The sequence below is a fragment of the Arvicanthis niloticus genome, chromosome 5 (assembly GCF_011762505.2).
Source record: "Arvicanthis niloticus isolate mArvNil1 chromosome 5, mArvNil1.pat.X, whole genome shotgun sequence".
NCBI lineage: Eukaryota > Metazoa > Chordata > Mammalia > Rodentia > Muridae > Arvicanthis > Arvicanthis niloticus.
In genome coordinates, this window is record NC_047662.1 from 43,162,853 (window position 1) to 43,181,968 (window position 19,116).

The 19,116-nt window shown below is 39.4% G+C and overlaps 1 protein-coding gene across 9 annotated transcripts in view; it reads right to left on the reverse strand.

Moving 5' to 3' along the window:
- Positions 1-323: 323 nt before the first annotated feature.
- Positions 324-19,116, reverse strand: part of Ift25 (intraflagellar transport 25) — a 38,063-nt gene continuing 19,270 nt past the window's right edge. For 8 of the 9 annotated variants that reach the window (XM_076934538.1, XM_034502795.2, XM_034502796.2 and 5 more), the window contains 4 exons: positions 6,173-6,279; positions 4,607-4,675; positions 2,354-2,397; positions 324-530 (listed from right to left, as the gene is read on the reverse strand). In XM_076934538.1, the coding sequence (XP_076790653.1) occupies positions 417-530; positions 2,354-2,397; positions 4,607-4,675; positions 6,173-6,279 (334 nt within the window). In that variant the 3' untranslated portion in view covers positions 324-416. Of the gene's footprint in view, positions 531-2,353; positions 2,398-4,606; positions 4,676-6,172; positions 6,280-16,806; positions 16,943-19,116 lie in introns of all 9 variants that reach the window. The other variant, XM_076934540.1, reaches the window with a different exon arrangement.

Below are 19,116 nucleotides of genomic sequence, written 5' to 3' on the forward strand. Positions count from 1 at the left end.
TTTCCAAGGTTGGCTCAGGTTCCAGGACTGCAGTGAGCCTTCACATAAGGTCTTCTCCCCTTGACTCTGCCACTGTCACTGCTTATACCGCTCACTTAGCCTTTGGCAAAAATCATTTAATAAATTAAAAAATTCATGCACTGAGATCTGACAGGGTCTATAGGAGATGCAACAGAGGCACAATGAATTATCATTTCCTTGATTAAGCTGTATATTGAAGTCAAAATTTCCTTATGGAAAATGAGGAAACACGGGTGACTCATGGAACCAGAATTTCTTTGCCCAAAATACTGAAGAAAATATAAATAAAGATAGAAACAGAGTGATACAAATCTATTTTATAGTGAACATCAAAGATAGCTTTGTGTTTCAATAAATATATTTTAAAAGTAGTTCAGAGCATTTTGTTGTAATTACTAAGGAAGACTTGAGACTGTCAGTCCCTCTGCAGAAATGCTGTGCACAGATACAAAATGATCAAATGCTGACATAATAATGAATCTCAAGAAAGTGGCGTAGCCATCTCGTGCCTGTAAGAGAAAAAAAATCAATATGGATGCTTTTAGCAATCCCAGCAAACTATTAACAAGCATTTGGCAGAACAAAAGGCTTTGATGAAGAGCAATTTTTCTACATGTAACAAAACACACGGCAAGAGTGTCCAGAAGGCAAGCCAGCATCACTGCAGTTGTCTGCGGGTGATTCGGCATGGTATCTGTCACTCTTGGCTTTATGAAAAACAATGGGAGGACTAAAAATTACAAATGCACACTTCTGATCAACTGTTTTACAAGTGTCTTTGTAAAGAACTGTTCATGCTAACCAGTTTCCGTCAGTTAATAATACCTTGGAATACACTAACCCTAAAAGCATGACTAGACTCTGACATTTATATAATTTCCCTGGAAAGCCATTTGGCAATATACATAAAAAGTCATACGATGCTTATACTCTTGTCCTGAGAAATTCCATCCCATGAAATTTACTCCTAGAAAATAATGAAAAAGGTGACGGTCATAATGTCCAGAGTGTGTGCTAATTAATGTCCACTGTCAGTTACTTGCCATGACAGAGAACATAATTAGCTTAAGTATATGTAAATAGGTAAGCAGTAACTTAAAATACAATTATAAATCTTAGGATATAATATCAAGTTTAAAAGGATGATATAAAGTTTTCTACACATTTTTGTTGTGCTACCTGAGTTCTATGGTCAGCAGCTAGAACAAACGGAGTCGGTCAGCTATCAGCAATAAACGTGTGAGTAGCTCCCAGGCTCCTATTTTGCCTTACCGTTTTGCAAATGTTCTATAAGTCTTCCCAGTGCGTCCTCAACACAATACCAAAAAATGCAGAAGCAATCCAGTATAATTAATCTTTTTTTTTTTTTTTTTTGGATCCTACTGGCCTCCCCACTGAAAGAACTTCAATGGGAGAAAAGTGAATTGTGGGATTCAAAGGTTTGCAATGGAGTTTCTAGTGTGTGAGTCTGTGTGTGTGTGTGTGTGTGTGTGTGTGTCCCAGCACTGGGTTAACACGAGTGTGATGGAGAACAAACTCAAGTCTTAACACTTGCACTACAAGTGGACTGAGCTCTCTCCACCACTCTCTGAGGAGTCTTTGAAATGCTGATGTCACAGCAGCTCCTGGAGGGTGGTAAGTCACCAACCTAGCAGGTAAGAAGCCACTCTAAATGTCATGGAGAAGAGCTACCAACACTGGCAGCTAAACACACTTGGAGAATTTTACTAGATCCCGTTTGTCCAAAACTAGGGCGTGACAAACTGGCAGAGACAGAGACTCCTGATGAAGCAGCAGCTTCCCTGTCAGTGGGCATTCATTCCACTTGACAAGCAAGAGCCCAGCGGAATGCTGTCAGAAAACCCCCTGGTTTCTTTCCACTTCAGCTCTCTGGCTTATTTGTTGCTAATCCTATGCTCTAGTTCCCCTTATCTAAGCCTCTCTTGTCCTTTCACACTTAATTACCATCCAACTCTGACAGCTCAACCCCTCCAGTGTCCTATTCTAAATGGCCAACAGAATCAAATGCAACAACGTAACCAAATACTTAAAAAAATAAATCCCTGAGCAAAATAAAACAAACAGATGAATTCAATTCTGTTTTATCCATGCAGCCACTTTCTCCAGGATTAGTTTATTTTTAAAAAGAGCCTAATTAACAATACATTTAGCTTATAATATTATTGAAAATAATATTTAATGGTTGAATAGGCAAAGAACTGCTAATACCACAAGGCTATTTTATCATGAATAATTCATACTGAGAAACCTTAGAGTCTAAATTGTGCTCTCACTAGAGATAATCTTATCTCTATAAAGTATATACACTTACCACAATTTCTTCATTTTGAAGCTGCCCCTCTGTGTGCACTAAATCTAAAGCATAAATTTAATAGAAATACATTAAGGCTCAAATATATGAAGAAAGCCATGGAAATTTGTGCTCACCAAAATGTGATTATTTGGCAAACTAATGTTTAGTCTAGATTTACATGAGTTATCATTATTTGGGGGTTGGAATTTAATAAAACATTTGGCTTAAAGGTTTTAAAAATGACCTATAAAATACCTCTAGTGATTATAAATAAGACAATGCAAATATAAATTATACAAAGAAATATTACTAAAGAAATTATACTAAAGAAATAAAGTAAGAAAATGATAAAATACAGAAAGCCCCCCATTTTAAAAATGATTCTGTCTTTATTATATGTCTATAAGTGCCCTATTTGCATGTATACCTGCATGCCAGAAGAGGATATCACATCTCATTGTAGATGATTGTGGATTACCTTGTGGTTACTGGGAATTGAACTCTGGATTTTTTGAAGAGCAGCTGGTGCTCTTAACCACTGAGCTATCTCTCCAGCCCCCAAGCTCCTCCCTTTTATTGATCAAGCTTCTAAAAGACTTTTATATAGGAAGCCATTTTTCCTACATGAAAAGTTCACTGTGATGTAGAATGGCCTGTATATTATTTGCATAGTGGTAGGCTGGGTCAGTTTATTTAGCCATGAATTACTCTGAATAGTCTTTCAGAAACATGAACTATTTAGTTAATATAATACCTTTTGATATTAATTTGTATCAAATAATGCACAGAATTTCAAAAACTACCCACTACCAAAGAGGAAGCCTTTAGGAAGTAAGATTCTGGAGCCATTTCCTGCTTCCTAATGCTTTCCTTAGACAATACAGAACTATCCCCCGCATTCCCATGCCTTCTTTAGCCATGCTTTCCACTTCTGGGCTGCTATGAGGTACACACCCGAAATCTGAGCACTCAGTAGACTGAGACAGAAGGACTGATTGTAAGTTCCAGGCCAGCCTAGGCTACATACAGAATAAAAACCTGTATAAAAAGCAGCAGTGGAGGTTGAGAGTGAGGGACTGCAGAGATGGCTTGAGCACTGACTGTTTTGCTAAAGGATCTGGGTTCAGTTCCTAGAATCCACATAGCAGTTCACAACTATCTGTAACTCCAGTCCCAGGGGATCTGATGCTTGCCTTCTGGCCTCTGTAGGCCCCAGGCATGAATGTGGTACATAGATAAACATACAGACAAAACATCCATACACATTAAAATTTAATTTTAGGTTGTTTTCTCTGGAATTATAATATGGTTATATTCTATTTTGTATATATTTGTCATTTAAGTTTATGTTATGGTAAGTAGAAATCTAAGTTTCTGAAATTAATACCCACTTCCTGGTCTGACTTCATGAACAGTATGCTGAAATAAGATATTATAAACCAGTCACCCACACCTCTTTCATATTCCATGTCACCAGCTGCTCTCAGATTCTAGGCCTTTCTGGGGTTGCATTAATACCTTAGCTTACTTCTTGCTATTCTCCTTGGCAGGCACCAGGTTTCAGCCTAATCTGCTATGTTCTAGAAGCTCAGGCTGTCCCTCTGGCATAAAATTTATTGATCTACATTTGCCTGGTTCACTGGGTTTGTATTTTTTTCCTTATAGCTTTATGCCTTTTTATCTTTCTCTTGTTTTCACAGGATTTGCTAAGAAAGGGAGATAGACACATGAAGTAATTATGTGTGTTCGTGCTTAATTGGAGGACTGCAGTTATTTATAAAAAGATTGATTTTTTTTTTAAAAAAAACGAACTCACTATGTAGTGATGGCTGGCCTAGAATGATCTATGTAGATCAAGCCAGCCTCAATCTCAAAGATTCCCCCTGCCTCTGTCTTCTGAATCCTGGGACTGAGGACATGTGCCACCATACCCAGCTCAGTTAATTCTCAAACACTAGCATTAATCTGGAAGGAAAGATATGAAGCTAATATTTGTTTGCTTGTCATTTATAAGCCACCAGCTCACAAAAGCCTTAAGTGTGTCATCTCTATTTTTGATAAGGATCCTAAAATTTTGACAGTGTTTTACATAAACAGTGCATGACGATGACTGCACAAATGTGTGTTTTTCTAGGCCTTATGTGTGTTGAAGAATCATTCAAGTTACCTTTTATTTACCAAAATGCAGTTGGACTGCTAGCACAAAGGCAGAGGCCAGGCCCTCATCCACTCCCTCATGCTCAGAACAGCACTGGAGACATGAATACTCACCTTTTTCAACCCACAGCTCAAAATCCAATGGCTCTTTAGATGTGGTCTTTTCAATCCTCAAAGTCCGCACTAGCATTATAAATAAACAGAATAAATTAAAATATTAATTAGCCACTTAATCCTATGCTGTTGTGTCTATACTTCTTTTCTCTGCTGCCCTTGACTGCCATATACTGTTGGGGACAACACAAAGTACTCGCACCAGGAATCCTGGAAGCTATGACTGTTTTCCCACAAATCCTATAGTAAAGCATAACCCTGTATAATGGTAGCCTTGTTAGTATTTATCACTACAGAGTACAAATCTAGTAGTGATTTTCTGAATCTGGTTATTATTTGGAATATTTATATACTGGCTGTGACACTACTAGTAATCACGGTCATGAGAACATGCTTTGAGTCAGGCATATTTGTTCATTCTCTTGGCTGAGGTCTTTATGAGAAAGGTATTATTAACCTGCTTTTCTGACGAGGACATAGGCTTTACAGAAGTCAGGAAAGGTGTCCAGTAAACTGTAGCTAGTAAATGCCAGAACAAGAGTTTACACATGCGGCCTGTCTAGGGCCTCCGTAATGAATGACAGAAGCATATCACACATGCATCTTCCTGCTGTACAGGGTTTTTCTCCATTGTCCCCACATGAGCTACAGAACCATCCTTCCCTGCTCTGTCCTACTCTGGAGGAGCTGGCTCCTACAAATTATATCTCCTAGACTAATTTACCAACTCATTCTTTTTGGGGGGATGGCTAGTGGCAGGCACCAGAAGATCGGATGGCAGAGAAGAGAGACCAGGATATCTTATCTACACTCTGTCCTGCTTCATGCCATGTCTTTGATGGTCCTTTCCCTTCAAGATTATAGCTCCTGCTGACCAGGCTTCCCTGTTCATTCCCCAACCCCAGCCCTCACCTCCAGGCTCTGGTAACACTTTCCTTTCCTTGTCTCAGGACAGTAGTGGCTCCCTGATGTAGCTGGTTTCTGAGGACCCCATTATCCCTTATTCATTCCTGCAGCCCCAGCCAGAATTTTATAAGAAAATCTATTAATAAAGTCTCTTCATTTGAAACATCTGGGATCTATTCTGTTTCCTGCCATGATTCTGATATACTATAGCACAGACAGGACTTTATGTTCCAAGAGGAGATTCCACTCCTAATCCCCAGAAAATGTCATTAGCAAGGGAAGAATCAAAACTATCTAATGAGAATAATTGGGGTTATCAGATTTACAGCAAGACTCTGAGAACTACAGGCTAAATGAACCTAAGACAAGGATGTCATAGAACCCAGTTCTTGGGCAAACAGCTTCTTACATTCCTAATAGTCTTCTGCCAAAGACGTTCACACAGCAAGCTGCATGGAAATTATGATGCGCTTTGGAAGGGTTTGCAACTTAAGAGGCTAATTGTGCTGAAGACAGTTAACTCAGACTCTCCATCCTCCCATTTCAGTAATAAAACTGGGTCCCATGCTGTAAAAAACTAGTCTTCTGCCAAAAGTTTACATGTGGCCTCTGCGTATGGAAAATTAAAGGATAATAAAAATTAATGTGTGATTTGCTTACCCAAGTAACTTTGAATCACAAGCTTTTCAATCTTTACGTGTTTGTGAAAACAAATGATGAACTCCTGGGGAAACATGCCTGTGGTGGTCCAAAAGGTTTCTGGATTCCTAGTGTTCATTTTAAAGGAAGAAAGGGGATAGACAGACATAAAAACATAATCACAATTTTATAATGAATAAATATTTAAAACAGCTACTGTTTTATTTTACAATCCCTTTCTAATTTAGTTCTGCCTCTAATCTCAATGTTAGTACTTTTTTTTAACTGACCAATACCCTCTTCTAAAATGCTGAAAGAGAACTGATGTTCGTCCCATGTAAAAGGCTTCAGCAGTCCCTAGTGACTATCAGCCCAGTGTCTTTCACTCCACATTAAAGTATGCTGCCTCGCATCAGCCATCACTGCTGCCATAGCCGCTGCTCAACTCTCATCAGACACACACTTCTATGCCTACACTAGTGAGGTCTCTGGACCCCAAAGTCCTTCTTCCTTTTGTGAAGGTTTATGGTCTCTTCTCTAACTCAGCAGAAGAGAATCACGTCCTCGGTGTGTTCTGCTTGCTCCAGAGCATTTGTGCCCACTCTTTGCTTTTATGTCCCCTATAGGCCCAGACACTTGCCTTTCTCTAGTTTTATGTCCCTAATAACTATTATAGTGGGGAACTCATAGTGTATAAACAATGTTTGCTGAAGAAACTGAACTTTCAAGTATCTCATGATTCACTACGGTGACCAATACTCCCAATGAGAATACGGAACATTCTCAGGACTCCAGAAATTCTCTTCTCTTTCTTCCAGACAATTTCTATATCCCTTAGCCAGCAACTGCTTGGATTTCCATCACCATAAGCCATGCATTCCTTTGCAGGTTTTTTTTTCCTTTGGTCCTGGGGAGTGACCTAGGGCCTTGGATGTGCTAGGCAAGGGTTGTATTGCTGGGCTCCACCCTTAGCTTGGTTTTTTTGTTTTGTTTTTTGTTTTTGTTTTTGTAGAGTCTCATCAGGTTGCCTGCTATGTATCTGAGGATGACTTTGCACTTTTCTTCTTCCTGCTTCTACATCTCTCCAACTCGCAGGTGCTGGGATCACATGTATGCACCACCACACTCAATTTTATATCATTCTGGGAACTGGAATATAAACCTGGGCTCATATACGTAGGCAAGTATTTTATCAACTAAGTTACATCTCCAGCCTCAGTAAGTGAAGTTTAATTTTTTTTACTTCTAACTAAAATACAGCAAAATTACTGAGTTTACTTCCACCTTTATTATTTTCTCCACCTCCTTATTTTCTTTTGAATCAGGGGGTTGAGACAGTGCTCACCTGCTTGGCCCTTATCCTCTTACCTCAGCTTCACAAGTGCTTAGATTATAGTTTTTTGCCATTATGACCATTTTTGCTTTTGTTTCTGTAGATTCTTTGAGGTTTTCTATGAAAACAGCTACAGAATCTGTAAACAGAGTTTTACTGTGTTTCTCACCTCTCTACCTTTTATATCTCTGCTTATCTTACCATACTCTGTAAGATGTCCAGAAGACAGAAACAGAGAGGACTTTTCCAATCTTAGGGGGAAAGTATTTCCAGTTTTACCACTGAGCTGAAAAGGTTTTATGAGTCTTTATCAGACTGGCGGACTCTCTTCTCAAGGTTGTTGAGAGCCAATACCAAGATGAATAATGAATTTTCATGCATATAGCCCAGGACACCCCCCCACACTCACTATGTAGCCAAGACTGGCCTTGAACGTCTGATCTTGCCTTTATTTCCCTGATGCTAGAATTACAGGCATGTGCTCATTCTACTACTATGGTGAATTATTATAGGTTCAGCCTTGTGTTTCCAGGGTAAACTACATTTTTTTGGCTTATTTTTTGAGCTTTCATGCTTTTGTTTTTGTTTGATTAAGACAGGTTCTTGCTACAAAGACCAGGCTGGCCTCAGCCTGAAACTCATGATAATCCTGCTTCAGCTTCTCCAGTGTGGGTATTATAAGAATGTGCTACAATGCTGACGTAATTTAAAATAGTTTGCTAAAAATTTTTAATTTCCTTTCAGAAAGAACACAGGTCTTTAACATTTCTTATTATGCTGTCTGGTTTTGATAATGGGATGCTAGTGTGATACTTGGTGAGAGATCTCCCCTCCCATCTGTGGAGGATTAATTTTAGGCAGCCTCAAGCATGGTAAGCAAGCACTCTCTCCCTGAGCTATACTCCAGCTTTGTTTACTTTTGTAACGGTTTGTAAGATGTTGACATTTCTTCTTTGAGTGTTTGATAGTTTTGGTAGTGAGTACGAGTAGGCCACAAGTGGGCATCGGATCTCCTGGAACTGGAGTTACAAACTGATCTGAGTTGCCACGTGGTTGCTGGGAATTGAACCAGGGTCCTCTAGAAGAGCAGCCAGTGCACTTGACTACTGAGCCATCATCTCTCCAGCCCAACCTTGGGCCATTTCTACAGTTTAAGTGATTTGAGGATCAGCCCCTTTCCTCTTAAATTGCTAAATTTATTAGCTTAGTTTTGTTATTTATAATGTAATGGCTACTCTTTTAGACTCTCCATTAATATAGTTTCTTTCTTCTTAGTACTGAATATTCACACATTCTGTACTTCTGCTTGCTTGCTGAAACAGTCTCTGTATGTAGCTATGCTGGCCCTGAGCTTAGGACTTTCCTGCCTCCCCCTGAGAACTAGGATTACAGACTGGAGCTGGAGCTGGTACCTGGCCTCCCGCATGCTAAGCTACCCATCCACCATCTGATCCTCAGTCCTGTTACAGTTTCTACTCTCTTTGGATTTAGTTTATTCCTTTTTCTAGATTCCCAAGTTGAAGCTTCATGTTGTTTTTATGTTTTTTGTTTTTTTTTTTTTCTTCACTTTTTGAGACAGGGCCTTACTATGTGGCCTAGAGGCCTTCTGAGATTGCATATGTGAACTACCATTCCCAGCTAAGAATATTCTCTTCATGATTTCAGTTTTCTGAGATTGATGGGACCTATTCAGGGAAATTCATTGTGCATTTGTGTGCTATGCCACCACCGATGCCAGTATTTCGGGTCAATTACTCAAATGATGGATAGCACTATACAGATCATCTGATTCTTTACCACTCATGTGGCTCTAGCTTTATTTGAGAGGACAGTGTTAAAATATTCAACTGTAGATTTCTTTCATCTTTCAGTTTTACCCTTATATATTTTGAAAATTGATTATTGGTCTCATACATGTAGAAATGTAACTTCCTAAGTAACTGACCCTCTAATAGAAATGTCCCTTTATTTCTAGTAATCTTCTGTCTTATCTTCTGCTTTATTATGAATATAATTAAGCCTCTTTCAAATATATAATTTGTGGGGAAGATCATTTCTCACTCACTTACTTTCTACTTACTGACATTTAAAATTTTTGATTATCATTTCTTTTGTGTGTGTATATATACTTACCTGTACAACCCACAGCACACATGGGAAGAGGAAGGGCAAGGAACAACTTTCAGGAGTCACTGTTTCTTCACTGTGTGGGTCTCAAGGACTGAACTCAAGTCACTATACTTGGTGGCAAGTACCTTTATGTACTGAGCCGTCTCACTGGCCCCTGTGCAGGGTTTTTTGTTTTAAAGAGAGTTGGCATTTAATTAATGTATGTGGCTTCAAGCCATCAGGACACAGAAACCCCCAATACCCTTAATCTCCTTGGCTCCTTTTCTGAAGCATTTGGCTTTCATAATGACAGGCTGCTTAGGGAACTTTCTCTTCCCCAGAGCTTTGTAGTATCAGGATCATACTACATCAGTGATTAGGATATCATCAGTCTTATTTTGGCAGTGGTTACCAACTTACTGACCAATGCTCAGTGACCAATGTCCACAGTTTATCTAGGTTGATCACTGGGCAGAACTCTGGTTCATTATGTGGTAATGCTTCATACTAACTCTCCCAAAGTCACCTGGATGGTATCTGTCAAAGTTGATCCTGTGGTGATGCATGTTATCAGTATTACCCTGGCCTCCTGGCTGCTTCTAATGCTGACTGATACATACAGTCACAGCCAAGTTTCTGGATCTTGTTCAGTCTGGGTGATATAGCAACACCCAAAAAGAAAGAGTTGGGTTTTTGTTTTTGTTTTTAGAAGACAGGTTTTTACTGTGTATCTTTTTTTTATTGGATATTTTATTTATTTACAGTACAGATGTCATCCCCTTTCCCCATTTCCCCTCCCTAGAACCCCCTATCCTATACCCCCTCTTCCTTTATGCTTTTATACCATTTTGATTACATGCATGTAATAAGGTCAGTTCTAGGTTGAGGGTCTAGCAATACAATAGATGCAAATAGTCAAGGAACAAGCAATAAAATAAGCACAAATAGTCAAAGAAAAAGCAAGGCATTAAACCCAGTTACGTGAAAACTCCCGTGATCACTGTTTCTAAAGGCTTATCAGGATGACCAAAGTATCTGAGCCTACTTTCCTATCCTAGCCCAAGGTCATTTTTATGTCTGAAGCCTACTTCCTTGTTCTAGTCTAAAATTTAGAATCCTGTCTGAAATTACTTCTTTGTTCTGGCCTAATATTTAGATTCCTGCCTGAGATTACTTCTTTGTTGTAGCCTACAATTTAGACTCCTACCTGAAATTATTTCTCTGTTCTAGTCTAGTGTCAGATTCCTGCTTGAAGCCTGAAGCCTACTTCCTTGTCCTTGGCCAATGTCATATTCCTGTCAAGCAGCCCCTTTCCTTGTCCTTGGCCCATGTCAGCTTCTTGACAAGCAGCCCCAAAGGCTCTCCACCTCTCCCCTTTTTTTTAATTTTGTTAACAGGACTGAGCCTGTCTGAGGTCATTCTGACAAGAATGCCTTCCTTACCTGTCATGGAATATGTATTATCAAAGGCAATGCACTTATGTCTTAGATTGGTAAGGCTCTGTGCAGAATCTTACCTGTTCTTGGCTTGCCAGCCTATTAATTCAATAACTTTGTCTGGGGGTCCATTTTCAGGTTTAAGCCATGTACTTTGGCTGCCAACATGTTGATGTTGTTAAAGATAAGCTTTAACGTGATGGGCAGGAATAAAAGTATTCCCAGGATAAGAAGGGCTAACCTGATCAAGCTATATATGCCATTCCTGAGGTTTGTCTAAAATGAAAATACTGAGCTCAGGCCATGGATAATTTTATTGGGATTATCTACAGCATCAATGGTCAACAGAGAAGCATTCTTTGAATTCATAATCTCATTATGCAAAGTTAACACACCCAGAAAGGTGTTGGGATTATGCCAAATATCCTACAGGTGTCTTTAAACTTTTTTCTAATTATAATGACAATCATTGTGAATTTCAAAAGTAACACTACTCCAATAATATTTGTCATGACACTTGGGATGGCTCCTAACTCTTGAACCCTGAACCTCCTTCAGATAATTTGAATGGGTTATAGAGCATCATTCGTTGTTCCAGATACTTATATAAATCCTTTTGTATACTCAATACATTAGTAACATTTTTTTGCTAGATGATTAACAAAAATAGTTGTCTTAACTTCTTGTGTCAGTGCTATTGCAGAAGCAGTGGTACTAGCAATTAATGGAATTAAAGCTGTTATACCAGCAATAATCAAGCCTGCTACCTTCTTGCTTCTGCTTAAAGCCTAACTCACTTCTTCCAGCACTTTCAAGCTTTTTTTCAGAGAATCAAGGTTTTCTAATACTCAGGGCAGTGAGACAAAAGCTGGTTGATAGACCCCTGTAACAGACATGCCAGGTTTCAACACACTAACATAATTGGAAATTATACAGTCAATGCAACTTACAATAAATGCTGTAGAAGAGACAAAACCAATTTTAGCTTGACAATTAAAAGAGCCTTAAAACATGCACTAACCCTTGTTTGAAATCCAGATCCTGTCCCAACATTATCTCTTGCTATCCTAACATCATAGTGAGCTACAGCTAGCTTCCAAATATGTTCCTGACAAAGTCTAGATCCAGTCTTCCAAAAGTAGACTGTTATTTCCCATATTGGATTGATTTCTAGACCAGTACATGACTGAGTCCTAATAGCTGGGCACCTTTAAGAAGAATGCAAGAGACATAGCTTCTCTTTTCGATTCTCTATAGCACAAGGTCTAAAAACTTGAGGCAAGGCAGCTTGAACCATCTGGGATATAGTCAAGCAAAGGTGGGTCAGGAACATATGTCCAATACAGCTTCCCAATCACTCTTGTCAGGGCACTCAGCAAGCTCACAGGTCGGCATCATTCTTTGTCTCAGCAACAGTATGTCTCACCAATCTTTTTAAAGTTCCATGGGCCTCTTCCACAATATCTTGTCCTTGAGGATTATATGAAATCCCCGTAATAAATTGTTGACAAAAAGTCTCGATTGCTCAACTACAATTGCCAGACCCTATTATCTGTTTTTTTTTAAATTGGATATTTTATTTATTTACCTTTCAATGTTATCTCTTCTCCCATCCCCCCTCCAAACCTCTTATCCCATCCCCCCCTCCTCCTATTACTATGAGGGTGTGCTCCCACCATCCTCCTATTCCTGCCTCCCTGCTCTCAAATTCCCCAATACTAAGGAATCCAAACTTTCAGGCACCAAGGCCGTCCACTTCCACTGATGCCCTCAACTACCTATACAGGTGGAGCCATGAGTCCCTCCCTTTGTGTTCTCGGGCTGGAGATTTTAGAGTGGCTACTCCAGCTTGTTTCTTAGGACCATTTGCTTAAAAAATTGTTTTCTAGTCTTTTACTCTAAGGTGGAGTCTGTCTTTGTCACTGAGGTGGGTTTCCTGTATGCAGCAAAATGCTGGGTCCTGTTTACATATCCTGTCCATTAGCCTATGTCTTTTAATTGGGGAATTGAATCCATTGATGTTAAGAGATATTAAGGAACAGTAATCATTGCTTCCTGTTATTTTTGTTATTAGAGGTGGAATTATCTTTGTGTGGCTATCTTCTTTTGGATTTGTTGGAAAAGGATTACTTTCTTGCTCTTTCTAGGGTATAATTTCCCTCCTTGTATTGGAGCTTTCCCACTATTATCCTTTGTAGTGCTGGGTTTGTAGAAAGATATTGTGTAAATCTGGTTTTGTCATGGAATATCTTGGTTTCTCCATCTATGGTAATTGAGAGTTTTTCTGGATATAGTAGCCTGAGCTGGCATTTGTATTCTCTTAGGGTCTGTATGAAATCTGTCCAGCATCTTCTAGCTTTTATAGTGTCTGGTGATAAGTCTGGTGTAATTCTGATAGGTCTGCCTTTATATGTTACTTGACCTTTTTCCCTTACTGCATTTAATACTCTTTCTTTGTTTTGTGCATTTGGTGTTGTGATTATTATGTGACGGGAGGTATTTCTTTTTTGGTCTAGTCTATTTGGAGTTCTATAGGCTTCTTGTATGTTTATGGGCGTCTCGTTCTTTAGGTTAGGGAATTTTTCTTCTATAATTTTGTTGAAGATATTTATTGGCCCTTTAAGTTGGGAATCTTCACTCTCATCTATACCTGTTATCCTTAGGTTTGGTCTTCTCATTGTGTCCTGGATTTCCTGGATGTTTTGTGTTAAGAACTTTTTGCATTTTGCGTTTTCTTTGACAGTTGTGTCAATATTTTCTATGGTATCTTCTGCACCTGAGATTCTCTCTTCTATCTCTTGTATTCTGCTGGTGATGCTTGCATCTATGACTCCTGATTTCTTTCCTAGGTTTTCTATCTCCAGGATAGTCTCCCTTTATGATTTCTTTATTGTTTCTGCTTCCATTTTTATGTGCTGGATGATTTTGTTCAATTCCTTCACCTGTTTGGTTGTGTTCTCTTGTAATTCTTTAAGGGATTTTTATGTTTCCTCTTTAAGGGCTTCTACCTGTTTACCTGTGTTCTCCTCAAATTCTTTGAGAGTGTTATTTATGTCCTTCTTAAAGTCCTCTATCATCATCATTAGAAGAGACTTTAAATCTGAATCTTGCTTTCCTAGTGATATGGGGAATTCAGGACTTTCTAGTGTGGGAGAACTAGGTTCTAATGATGCCAAGTACCCTGGGTTGCTGATGCTTATGTTCTTGCGCTTGCCTTTTGCCATTTGTATCTCCTTAGTGCTCCCTGCCCTGTCTCTGACTGGAGCCTGGCTTTCCTATTATCTTGGTTGTATCAGAACTGTGTGGGGTGGGTGTTACTACTGGGGTTAGAGCTAGGGCCCAAGATCTGCTCAGTGCTCAGGCACAGACAGGGAGGAACCAGTGCTCTAAGCCAGGTGTGAATTCCTAGTGGGTCCCAGTTAACCCCTGTTTGGGGTGGGTATTACTGTCTCCTTACCTAAGATACTGCCCAGGTTAGAGGCCTGGGAGGCCTACTTCCTTTGGGTTTTATGAGATTCAGGGCAGAGCTGCCACCCGGGATCTGCTCTGTGCCCGGGCCTAAATGGAAAGGAACCATTTACAGTGTATCTTTGCTAGCCTAGAATTCACTATGTAGACCAGGCTGGTCTCAAACTCACAAAGGTCAACCTGCCTCTATCTCCTAAGCGCTGGGATTAAAAGTTTGCAGAGCTACCATGCACCACCACCTACCCCTCCTTAATAGGGGATCTTGTTACATAGTTCAAGCTAGCCTCAAATTTTTGGTCCTCTTGTCTCAGGATCTCAAGTAGTAGGATTAGAGGCAAACACCATGACATCAGGGTGGCTCTTTCTTTTGTTTATTTTTTAAAGTATTATAGTGGTTATTCCCAAAGTTATTACTATATAAGAACCTTGTGGGACTGGGGAGATGGGTCAGCAGCTAAAGTTCTTACCATGGCAGCAAGGGAGACAGAGTTTGGCACTCTAGAACTATCAATGCCAGGTAGACACAGTAGTGTTCCTATAATTCCAGCCTGGGAAGGCAGAACCAAAGGATGTCCAGACCAAGCTGGCTAGCAAGACCAGCCGAATCACTGGTGAGCTCTGTATTTTACTGAGAAACCCTATCTCAATGAATAAGGTAGAAGAACAATTACTAGAGAAAGATTCCACGTGTCAAACTCAGGCCTCTACATACACCCACACACAGAGAAACACACACACACACTCATGTACACTATCTTAGTTACTTTTTAATTGCTGTGATAAAACACAATGACCAAGGAAATAATAAAAAAAAAAATTAAAACTTGGGGACTCACAGTTCTAGAGGTTTAGCTATTACCATCATGTCCGAGAGCATGGCAGTAGGCAGACATGCATGGCACTGAAGTAGATGACAGTTTACATCCTTGGCGGCAAAGAGCCTAGCAATGATGTGGGTTTTTAACCCTCAAAGCCCACCCTCAGTAACACACCTCCTCTAACAAGGCCACACCTCCTAATTCTTCCCAAACAGTTCCACCAACTGGGGACCAAGTGTTCAAATATATGAGCTTCTGAGGGCCATTCTTATTCAAACCACAGAATATACACAAACACATGAAAAAATAGAAAAGTGGGAAAAGAGAGCTTTGTGATAGTCAAACCATCCAGAATTTCATGTTTATGCTATTGTATATTTTACATATAACTAATCTCACAATATAATGTTTTTAAATCATAGAGTGATTAGCTATCTCTCAAAAAACTCAGAAAAATATAGTCATTTACAGTTATCAAAATATTTACTACTTCTAGTACATTTCATATAGGTTTGAGTTTTCCTCTGGTATTATATGTCTTCAAATTGCAAGGTTCAGTTAATATTTTCTGCCATGCAGGTTTACCTGTAACAAATAAAAATATCTTTACTTTGGAAGTATGTTTTAGCAAGAGAAAGAATTCCGGGTTGACAGGTTTTTGTGTCTATTTGCATCTCTTGACCAGCTTCTGTCAGATACTACACTCTGAGGAGCTCTCTTTAGTCAGCAGGCATGCTGTCATCAGCACTGCTGTGCCTCAGCCAATCGCTATTCTTTCCCTCCAGCTGTTTACACATTTCTTTCTTTTTCTCTCTTTTTCAGTGTTTGCTGAGACATAGTCCTTATATTTATCCAGCTTGGGGTTTCCTGAGTTTTTAGGTTTGTAGGCTGATGCTTTATTTCCCTTTATATTTCTCCTTTATATTGAATTTCCTTTTTGTCTATATTATTGTTACTGTCTTTGCTATTATTATTTGGGGGGGGGGGGCGGTTATTATTGCAAACTGTGGCCCTTAAGTGGAGGTCAAAGGGCATCTTTTCGGGACTTAGTTCTCTCCTTCTACTGTGGATTCTGGCATTCAAACTCAGATTGTCAGGCCTAAGTAGCATGTGTCTTTACCTGCAGAGTCGTCTCACTAGCCCTAAGCTGGTGTTTTTAAGTAAAATTGGAAAAGTAGAAACAGTGTCTCTCAACTTAAAATTACACAAATACTATGTGCTCTATCAATGTATTTGAATATTTGACAATAAGAAAAATAGTAGTAATATGGGGCTGGAAAGATGGCTCAGCGGTTAAGAGCACTGACTGTTCTTCCAGAGATCCTGAGTTCAATTCCCAGCAAGCACATGATAGCTCACAATCATCTGTAATGGAATCTGATGCCCTCTTCTGGTGTGTCTGAAGACATCTACAATATCCTCATATAAATAAAATAAATAAATCTAAAAACAAGTAGTAGTGATATGTACGACAAGACAGAGGAACCTTACATCAAGTAAGTGAAGAAGCTGCACAACAGTGCATATGCTCTGTGTGGTGTGGTGGCTCGTGCTAACATGGAAGGATCCTGGCAAGTTCAAGGTCAGCCAGATTTCCACCAAGAGTGGCAGGTCAGTCAGCTTCACACTTAGACAAAGAGAGATGGATCAGAGGTTAAGATTACTGGCTATTCTTGCAAAGGACCCTAGTTTGATTCCTAGTACCTACATGACAGCTCACAACAACCATCTATAACTCCAGTGCCAGGGGATCTGATACCATCTTCTGGCCTCTGTGGGTACCAGGCACATACAGGGTATACAGGCAAAGCATCTATACTCATAAATTTAAGAAAAAATTAACACCAATATACAATAGATCTCATGTGAGACGAGCATGGTGATACATCTCTATAACTCTAGCATTTGGAAGGCTACAGCAAGAGGACTGCTGTAGCTCTGAGGCTGGCCTGGGCTATACAGTAAATTGCTTCAGCTACTGATATCCTGTTTTTAAAAAAACTCAAACCACAATATACATTATTCTATTTATATCATTCTACTATAGTATGCAACTGCACTTGCAAAAAGGACCACTTCTTTTTCAATGTGTGGGGTGGATGAATATGTACTGGGCACTGAGCCCAGATCACACGTGTTCAATGATCTGCCATTACAGTCCTAGCTTTTCTTTTTTGATTTGAAACAATATCTTGCTAAATTGCCTATGCTGGCCTCCAGTTTCAATGAACCACCCCTGTCTCAGCCTTCCAAATGCTGGGGTTACAGGTGCGAGGTACCTCACACCTAGCTTTGTTGTTTTCTCTGTGGAGTTTCTCTCTTCCCTTTTCACTGACATACTAGGTACAGAGGACAAGTCAGGGTAAAGGGGAAATAAACACATTCTCTTTAACCCTTCTTTCTAGCTAAGTGTAATCTCCAAATTTGGGGGAATAGAGGCAGAAAGACCAGGAGCTCCGAGTCATCTTTGGCTACATAGTGGTTCCACGCCAGCCTGACTACATGAGACTATCTCAAAATAACAACACAGACAAACAAACAATAACAAAAAACAATACAACTAACTTATAAGGAAACTTACAGTGTGCCGAAGGGGCACAAAATAATCCTTGTGATGGGGATAATTTGTAGCACCATTTTCTCCAAGTAACTCTGCAGCTATATCCATTTATATAAAACAGTCTCTGAGCAGAAAATAATTTTAATGTCTATATAAGGCCTGTTTGTGTTTGCTAGAACTACAGAGATTTAAAATCTCTGAGGCTGAATGGACACCTCAGCAGTTAAGAGAATTAATTTCTCATTCAGAGAACATGGGTTCAGTTCCCAGTACCCACACCACAGCTCACAATTTCCTATAACTCAACTTTCAGGGTATCTGATGCTCTCTTCTAGCCTCCACGGGCTCAAGGCATGCACGTGATACACATTCATACATGCAGAAAACCCTCACACACAAATAACTGTTTTTAATTCAAGGCTTTAAAAAGGGAGGAGTGTTGCAAGGTAAACTGATCTTGCCTTAGAAAAGTGATCTATCTCCAATTAAAGTGAAGGGTATTTCTGGAAAGATCTCTATTCTAAATGAACAACTTAAAAACAAATTTCTGCAGTTCTGTGTATATATGTACACTAATTTTTCTATACCAAGTAGGTGGGATAAATAACTATTATTTGACTTTCACAGGAACTATGACACAGGAAGAGGCAGGTATCAAGTTTTTGATTCAAGCCTTACAGTTGTGTTATCATATAGAACCCTTAATTGAGAGTTAGAAAACATACATGTTAGGTGATTCTATCATTCATTTATCTGCATGATTTTTTTTAACAAACATATTTTACCTTTGGTACTCTTTTGTTAATTTTTAAAACAGGTTGAAATACTTTTTAAATTGGTTTTTGTTTTTGTTTTCTTTTGTTTTGTTTTGTTTTTGTTTTTCAAGACAGCGTTTATCTGTGTAGCCTTGGCTGTCCTGGAACTCACGCTATATACCAGGCTAGCTATGAACTCATAGAGATCCACCTGCCTCTGCCTCCCAAGTACTACGATTAAGAGTATGCACCACCACTGCCCAGTCAAAAATACTTTCAAAAAGTTTACTGTATTTATGTGTATGTGTATGAGTCCATGTATTCAAGTGTGTATGTGTGGTGTGTGTGTGTGTGTGTGTGTGTGTGTGTGTGTGTGTTTATGCTATATATATGCAGGTGCCCACAGAGGTCAGACAAGGATCTTAGATCCCTTGGAGCTAGAGTCACAGGTTGTGAGCCATCGAATGTGGATGCTGAGAACAAAAC